General features: G+C 42.2%; 1 protein-coding gene across 3 annotated transcripts in view; it reads right to left on the bottom strand.

Annotated features, from left to right (window-relative positions):
• Positions 1 to 552: 552 nt before the first annotated feature.
• fads6 (fatty acid desaturase 6) overlaps positions 553 to 8,753 on the bottom strand; it is a 15,469-nt gene continuing 7,268 nt past the window's right edge. For 2 of the 3 annotated variants that reach the window (XM_058406755.1, XM_058406757.1), the window contains exons 5-6: positions 1,927 to 2,106; positions 554 to 1,825 (exon numbers count right to left, since the gene is read on the bottom strand). In XM_058406755.1, coding sequence (XP_058262738.1) covers positions 1,676 to 1,825; positions 1,927 to 2,106 — 330 coding nt within the window. In that variant the 3' untranslated portion in view covers positions 554 to 1,675. Of the gene's footprint in view, positions 1,826 to 1,926; positions 2,107 to 8,753 lie in introns of all 3 variants that reach the window. The other variant, XM_058406756.1, reaches the window with a different exon arrangement.

Raw genomic sequence — 8,753 nt, 5'->3', positions numbered from 1 at the left:
GTAAAGTTTTGTATTGTGTTGTAAAGTTGTAGTGTGTTGTAAAGTTGTATTGTGTTGTAAAGTTGTAGTGTGTTGTAAGGTTGTAGTGTGTTGTAAGGTTTAGATGTAAGTTGTAGAGTTGTGTATTATGATTTAAACCTGTTGCAAAACTGTTTTTCACGTTTTGTGTTATGTTATAAAGTTGAAAAGTTTTTACAATTTGTAGTAAGCCATACAAAAAAAGTTTCATAGTATGATGTAAAGTTTAAAGTTTTAAAAATAATCCTAAAATTAGATCATGAACAGAAAAAATTCCAGAGAAGCTTCAACAGACTCCGGAGTGTAGAGTGGAGGTGGTGTGTATATACATTGTGTTATTAACTCAACATGAATAAAATTAATAATAGTCTAATACATTTCATAAAAACAACAATAATGTGTGGAATTCTTTATAAATGCATTATAACACAAATGTTTAATAATTCATTATGAAAGTCCTCCATGGAAATGTTACAAACGTGTCTGTGAAAAAAAATCACCACAAAACCAGACGAGACGTTTATCTTATAACTTCATGTTTATTTAAGATCATAAATAGTGCTTTAACTGTCTCAGAAAATATAATGTTCAGCTTCAACATTCAGAAATGTTTTTATACCTAAATCTATAAGTGCTCAGTTAGCTCTGTTAGCGCTGTTAGCCTAGCGCATAGCTGCAGGTCTGCTACAATGTGCTGATTGTGCTCGCTAACAGAAGAGTGTTTGTTAGAAGGTTCTTCTAAGAACGTCTTTGGCTTCACCTGATGTTTTGTTTAGAAACAGAAATAAGCAGAATATTACAAACAAATCTCTTGTGGGCGGGGCAGTAGCCTGAACGTTTATTTTTACAGTCACATTATTGTTTAAAATCATAATTTATTTAGTAATAAAATCCAGATAAAACACTTCTTCGTCTCTGATAAATGGGAAATAAAGACTGGTGATTGGTCCAAGACCAAAGACTGGAGCCAATCATTTGGATTTGTTGTGTTATTACATCACAAGTAATTAGCATGAACATTTTAAAAAAATGGACAGTTTCAGTTAGTTACTAGTGGTTATTGTTGATAATCATTAGCTAGTTGTCTTAGCCTACTGTAGTAGTTTAGTGCAGTTAAGCAAAAGATAAGAAAAGTAACAGATTAAAGTTAAACAGTGAAAACAGTGAATTTATTTTTGCAGTTTAATTGTAAGGAGTTAAAATGTGCTTTAGGGAGAAGACTCCTCAGATGTTCTCCAGAGAAATACAACATTTTAGTTTCTCTTCATGCTAAAGAAACCAGCTTCAGGAACAGTCCAAGTCTACTGATAGAGCATGGGGGGACAGTGTTTGGGGGGAGGGTCAGTGCTGGGGGCAGGGAGGGTCAGTGCTGGGTGGAGGGTCAGTGTTGGAGGGAGTTTCAGTGCTGGGGAGGGTCAATGTTGGGGGGAGGGGGGTGCACCTATACACATTATGTTCCCTATCTAGAGCCCTAAACATTTACACTGGTCTTTGGTAGCTCTTTAAGCAACAGCAGAAGGTCCATCAGGTGGTGTGTTCATGAAGCTGTAGTGTCTTCAGATTGTGTGTGTGTGTGTTAGCATCATCGTAAGAACCTCTATGCTAGTCGAAATGAGATGAAGAGTCCTGCTTAGGAGGAGGTTCTTGAGGTTCTCCGTCACTGCACCCCCACCAGCTCAGTGATTGGAGGAGCAAACACCATCAGCTCCTGGTACCTGTGGAAGAAGAGACGAAGACGAGAGAGATAACCGTCCTCCTGATACGGCAACGCCTTCACCTTCAGGTACCGCGACACGATTGGCTTCACCTGCACACCACACACACACACACACACACACACATATACACAACGTTTATAATTATGTTCAAACCACAAACACATCAAGCATGCAGTGCTGGAGCGCTGACCTTCAGGCACATGTTGTCGGACAGCGAGGGGAACAGGTGATGCTCCACATGGCAGTTGATGAGCGAGTGACCAAAGGTCCAGTCCAGCAGCGGGTTCCTCGGCAGGTTCAACACTCCGTGGCTCATCTGGTAGATACGCTTGGGACGACGACTCGGAGAAAACATCGGCAAACCAATGTGCTGTGGAAACAACTAGAGCTTCAGATGACCAATCAAACCAGCGTGTGTGTGTTTGTGTATTTGTGTGTGTGTATGTGTGTGTGTGTGTGTGTTTTCTGTGCTGTAGGGTTATGAGAAAAAGGAAAACTCTCATGGATTATAAAGGGTCAGTTGAGTTGTGAGTTAATTCTGGAATATTTCAGAGGATCAGCAGAAAGGGAGTGAAATTCCAGGCGGGATCAGAACACTGTCCCACACACTGACCTCCGAGTCTCACACTGACCTCCGAGTCTCACACTGTGAACACGGCAACGTCACTCACTCTGTTCTCTCTGTTACCCACTGAACCCTGAGAGGAGGTTAAAGACTGAGAGAACAAAACGGCTTTAAGAGAGAGAGAGAGAGAGAGAGAGAGAGAGAGAGAGAGAGAGAGAGAGAGAGAGGTTTAACCGAACCTTTCTTATGACATCAAGGACAAATTAGTGAAAAGAGAGTTGTATCCAAAAAAAAATTCCTTACATTAAGGAAACAAAATACATTAAATACAGTAATATGATAGAAATATGATAAAAAAGATAAAAACTGTGATACTATAAAAGATTAAAATAAAATAAAAAAACATTTAAAATGTAACCACTAGCTCATCGTCATGAAGATCACATAACACTTCATTTAGAGTCCAGACCTCAGGGACACGCCCACATTGCTGGTGAGTTTATAAAATGAAAAGTCCACCTTCTTCCTTTCACTAAAGCTGTAAACATCCTCACTGGATCTGTACACTTCAGCTCCACCCCTCTGTTTTTACCAGTTCTCCAGATAGCAAGCTTAGCTGTCCCTCTCAGGTCATTTAACAGACACACCTTTCACCTGCTGGAGTAACGCTATTGAACACCACCGATAAACACTCTGTCTGAGAAACCTCCCCCATACTTCTGAAACCCGGAGCTGAGCAAACTGAAGAGCTCTGTGAGTCTGGGACATTTTAATAACAAATGCTCTAGATCTTCCATTCTTTGACAGAACCTGCACCCCCCCACCCTCACCACCCCCACCACCCCCACCACCCCTCCCCGCTGTACTCAGGTGTGCCACATGCCTGTCTGTTGCTATTGCCCCGTGAATAATCCTCCACTGTAGATCAGCTGAGTGCTTCTCTATGGGAGGTTTATACTGGGCTCTCCACCTGTCCCTCACCAGGAAGTCCGGTCCTAACAGACCTGGCCACCTCGAAGCTCTCTGCTGTCTCAGTGACTGGAGGTCAGTCATTTTGACTGAGATGTGATAGAGTGCTATTTTGATACCCACTGGAAGTCTCCTAGATGTGGTGTTTTAAAGGTTAAGATGGATCCGCTGGTTTGGATCCTCGCTGATGGCTGGAATGATCGTTATCTTTGGGAGGTCCTGATTGGTTTCTCCATCCTGTTAAAGTCCTCTGGTGATGACGCTTTTGTAGCTACTCGGTAGAGCAGCAAAGATCTCTTTCCTCATTTTTGAGGAGACGTGTAGACCGCAGGCCTGTCATCACCTTCAGGTCTTCATCAGATTTCCATCCATGCTGGTCGAGAAGTTGTCCCAGCTTTGTGACGTTGTTTATGAGAACTGCTCACACACTCGCCGAGGACAACAGTCTGGTTTGGATGAGTGGGTTAAAAAATAGCAGTTCTTCTAGGGCCCAGCCTCCACTCTCATTCACATCCCTTTTTGTTTTTAATATTGTCCTCTAGGTCTGTAGCATTGACCTGTAGAATGGAGTGACCCCAGTTAGATTCACCTCCTCACCTTTCAGCAGTCCGAGATGGCCAGCCTTCTGCAGAATCAGACAGGCAGTGTGTCTCCATGCAAGGTCTTCATGGTACATCAGTCTCTGTGCTGATTGCAGTCTGAAAACTCGGATTCGGCTTCTGATGTCCACCAGGCCTTGTCCTCCTTCTTCCTTCGGCAGTGATAGTGTTGCAGCCTTTAACCAGTCCTGCCCACTCCAGAAGAAGTCCACAACTGCTCGCTGGATTCTGTGGATCAGTTCATCAGGTGGATCCATGACCATCATTTTCTGCCATAAACTTGTGGCAGCCAGGTTGTTTATTAGCAGGACATGACCCCGGTAGGACATCTGGGGTAATAGCCATTTCCATTTAGACAATCTGGCTAACACCCTTTCCAGCAGGTCCTCCCAGTTCTTGGTCTGGAAATGAGGTGTTCCTAAAAACACCCCCAATACTTTTAACCCTTCTCTTTCCCATTTTAAACCCTTGGGAAGTTTTGGGGGGCCAGCCCCACTCCACTGTCCAGTGATAAAACCTTTGCTTTTCTCCCAGTTTACTCTGGCTGTTGAGGCTTTCTCATACTGCTGAATACATTTGTTTAAAACTTCAACGTCTCTCTGTCTTGAAATAAAAAGTGTGATATCACCTGCATAAGCAGACAGACGTACCTTGACAGTTTTTTACACCTTTCATAATAATGCCTGAGAGCTCCCTCCTTATCATACATAGAAAGGGTTCAATGGCCAGGCTATACAGCTGTCCAGACAATGGACATCCCTGTCTGATCCCTCTTGTGACTTTTATAGGAGCGCTAAGTCCTCCCCCCACTTTTAACATCACAGAAACATCGTTGTACAATAACTTAACCAGAGAGATAAAATTATGTCCAAAATTAAAACTCTTTAAAACATTAAAAAGGTAGCTGTGGTCAACTCTATCAAAAGCCTTTTCCTGGTCTAGTGACAGGACACCCAGATCAAGATCATTAAAAATCCCAAGATCAATGACATCTCTTATTAAAAACAGATTGTCTGTTATTGACCTTTCCGGGATGCAGTATGTTTGGTCCTTGTGAATTATTATGTTTAAAACCTTTTTCGGTCTGTTGGCTATACATTTGGACAGTATTTTGTAGTCCGCGTACAGCAGTGAGACCGGCCTCCAGTTTTTTAAAAGCCCAAGATCGCCATTCTTCGGCAGGAGTGATAGAGCCGCACGCCCACAGCTGGTTGGGAGTGTTTTTTCTTTTAGGGACTCTGTTAGCACTTCCTGAAAATCTTTTCCCAGGGTTTCCCAAAAGTGCTGGAAAAATTCAGCTGGGAGTCCGTCCACTCCAGGAGATCGTCCAGTGGCTAGCTGCTTCATCACACTGGTTAGTTCCAGGAGTGAGATCTCTTCCTCCAGAGACGCTCTCTGTTCAGAGTCCAGTTTTGGTAGGTCTTGTAGAGGATTAGCAGTGCTTTCTGGATCGCAGTGTACTGTACAGTGAGGTGTAGAACTCCACTGCCAGGTCTCTCATTTCTTTAATGTCTGTAGTTATTCTCCCATCTGGACATCGTAGGTGGTTCATCTCCTGTTTGTGGACACTTTTTTCCTCCATGCCAAAAGAAAGTGCTTGGTGAATCCATATCTTTGACAGAGCAGAAGTGTGATCTGATTAAAGTGTCTCTGAGCTGCTCAGACAATAAAAAATCAAGTTCATGTTTTTTTGTGTTTAAGGAGTCACTCACTGCGGTGGTGGTGTCATGGATGAGGTCTCTTTCTATTGCGTTAATGTCCTTTTGTAATATTTCCATTGATCTCTTGACCCTTCCAGTAGTGTGACATGCATAGTTTTAACAAAACATTTTAATTCGTGTTTTTCCTACATCCCACCACAGGCTAAGGCTCTTAAACTCATTTTTTTCTTCTTCCAGTTTTCCCAAAACAATTAAAAAACTATTAGAAAAGGAAATGTCCTGCAACATTTTAACATTAAAACTCCAGATGTACCTGGGCTTTGACCTTCGCTTCATGTTAAAAACAACAGTAACCATGTGATGATCTGTAAAACCATTTGGAGTGATTGATGTGTGAGTTATTCTATTGCTCCACTCTTTTCCTATATTCCTATATTTCCTTTTCCTCAAACTCTGTGACTATTTTGGATAGAGCTGTACTGGACTGACTGTGAGGCTCCTCTCCATTCCTGTCTACAATAAAGTCTGTGGTACAGTTCCTTCCCACCATTTTCTCCACTCAGCCTCATTCTCACTGTCTGTGTGTATTTCTTGTAAAAGCATAACATTAATATGATTTATCTTAATGAACTCCGATAGTTTTGTTATTTTCACTTTGTCTCTACCCCCATTTATATTCAGAGAGCCTATTTCTAAGTGCTCCATGAGAGAATGAAAAAAAGATGAAAGTAAAGACAGGAAAAGAAAGTACAGTAGGAAGGAAGACACCCAGTGTGACTGATTCATTTATTTGTTTTGTTATGTCGCAGTTTTGTCATTATTTTCCTTAATCTGAACCTTTTTCTTTTTACTTAAAGCCTCAGAGCTCGATACACGCTGAAACACAATCACTGACACCATGAATTTCTCCACATCCGGAAAACAGTCCTTCACTTCTATTGTCTTTCCATACGTCATGTCCAAGAAGTTATTAATTTCATTCAGTGAGTACTGAAGTCATCATCTACAGATCCTACATCAGACATATCAGAGCCAGCATCATCATCATCATCATCATCCATACGTGCCACAGAACCACTGTCAGAAGTCAGTGATTGATCAAGAGTCAGTGTTTGGTCAGAAGTCAGTGTTTGGTCTGTCTCAGTTTCCATTATCATGTCACTCATTTCTTCATTAACATTTTTACCTGTATCTATTGTGTTTTCATCAACATGCACATTTTCCCCAGCAACCACCTCTCTAGCTTTTGTCCCTTCATCACTCACCTCAATGTTGTGTACACCAGTGTTACTTACAGTCTGGGGATGTTCTTCCTCATTGTTGGAGGAGCTGCTCCCAGGTCCTGAGTTTGAGGTGGACTCATTACTCACAGTAGTTCCACTGGTGCTCTCTTTGTGTGGACATGCAGCCAGTTTATGGCCCAGATCTCCACATTCAAAGCATTTCATTTTGCCTGTACTGGTGTAGATGGTGAATGGTCTGCCTTCAAACCACACCCGAAAACAAACATCCAGATCAGGCTCGGTTAAATACATAAGGACTTGTCTGCGGAAACATGTAACGTGTTTTAGATACGTATTTTTACATCCGAACGGAATAGATTTAACTGCGCTGGCGAACTTTCCGTAGCACGCGAGCGCTTTCTCAATGTCTGCGTCCGGTAGGAATGGCGGGGCGGGGTTTGAAACTGGGGCGTTTGACTTTAGTTGTCGGAGCTACAAGTGGTGTTCTGATAACGTGAGCTCTGTTCACTACAATGCCATCACTAATCAGATCATTCACTAAGTCCTCCTTCTTCACAAACACCACCACTGCCTTGTTCATGCGGGAAGCCGACACTAGATTCTCATACCTGACTGACTTCCCCATCTCCTCCAACACTTCCTCCACCGTCACACCTGGCTCAGGTACACACCTGACGCCGTTACGGAGCGAGAGGCGCGGCACACCCTCCGCGGGTGGGGACACCATCTCGACCTCACAAAAACCTCACAAAAACCTCACAAAAACCTCACAAAATCCATTTGTTTCATCACAATATTACCTGAGTTACTCTAAGGCTAATGGTGTGTGTGTGTGTATTAGTGTGTTTGTGTGTGTATGTGAGTGTGAGTGGGTGTGTGTATATGTGTATGTGGTGTGTGTGTGTGTGTATGTGTATGTGAGTGTGTGTGTGTGTATGTGAGTGTGTATATGTGTATGTGAGTGTGTGTATGTGAGTGTGTATATGTGTATGTGAGTGTGTGTATGTGTGTATGTGAGTGTGTGTATGTGTGTGTGTGTATGTATATGTGTATGTGAGTGTGTATATGTGTGTGTGAGTGTGTGTATGTGTATGTGAGTGTGTATATGTGTATGTGAGTGTGTGTGTGTGTGTATATGTATATGTGAGTGTGTATATGTGTATGTGAGTGTGTGTATGTGTGTGTGTGTATGTGTGTGTGTGTGTATGTATATGTGTATGTGAGTGTGTATATGTGTGTGTGTGAGTGTGTGTACGTGTATGTGAGTGTGTGTGTGTGTATATGTATATGTGAGTGTGTATATGTGTATGTGAGTGTGTGTATGTGTGTGTGTGTATGTGTATGTATATGTGAGTGTGTGTATGTGTGTGTGTGAGTGTGTGTATGTGAGTGTGTGTATGTGTATGTGAGTGTGTGTATGTGTGTGTGTGTGTATGTATATGTGAGTGTGTGTATGTGTGTGTGTGAGTGTGTGTATGTGAGTGTGTGTATGTGAGTGTGTGTATGTGTGTGTGTATGTAAGTGTGAGTGTGTGTATGTGAGTGTGTGTATGTGTGAGTGTGTATATGTGTATGTGAGTGTGTATATGTGTATGTGTGTGTGTATGTGTATGTGTTTGTGTGTATCTGAGTGTGAGTGTGTGTATGTGGTGTGTGTGTGTGTATGTGTATGTAAGTGTGAGTGTGTGTATGTGAGTGTGTGTATGTGAGTGTGTGTATGTGTGTGTGTGTGTGTGTGTGTATATGTATATGTGAGTGTGTATATGTGTATGTGAGTGTGTGTATGTGTATGTGTGTATGTGTATGTATATGTGAGTGTGTGTATGTGTGTGTGTGAGTGTGTGTATGTGAGTGTGTGTATGTGTATGTGTATGTGAGTGTGTGTATGTGTGTGTGTGTGTGTATGTATATGCGAGTGTGTGTATGTGTGTGTGTGAGTGTGTGTATGTGAGTGTGTGTATGTGAGTGTGTGTATGTGTG

This window comes from Hemibagrus wyckioides, linkage group LG13 (assembly GCF_019097595.1).
Source record: "Hemibagrus wyckioides isolate EC202008001 linkage group LG13, SWU_Hwy_1.0, whole genome shotgun sequence".
NCBI classification, from domain to species: domain Eukaryota; kingdom Metazoa; phylum Chordata; class Actinopteri; order Siluriformes; family Bagridae; genus Hemibagrus; species Hemibagrus wyckioides.
Note: the sequence above shows the minus strand (reverse complement) of the source record. Positions and strands in the feature narration are given on the sequence as shown.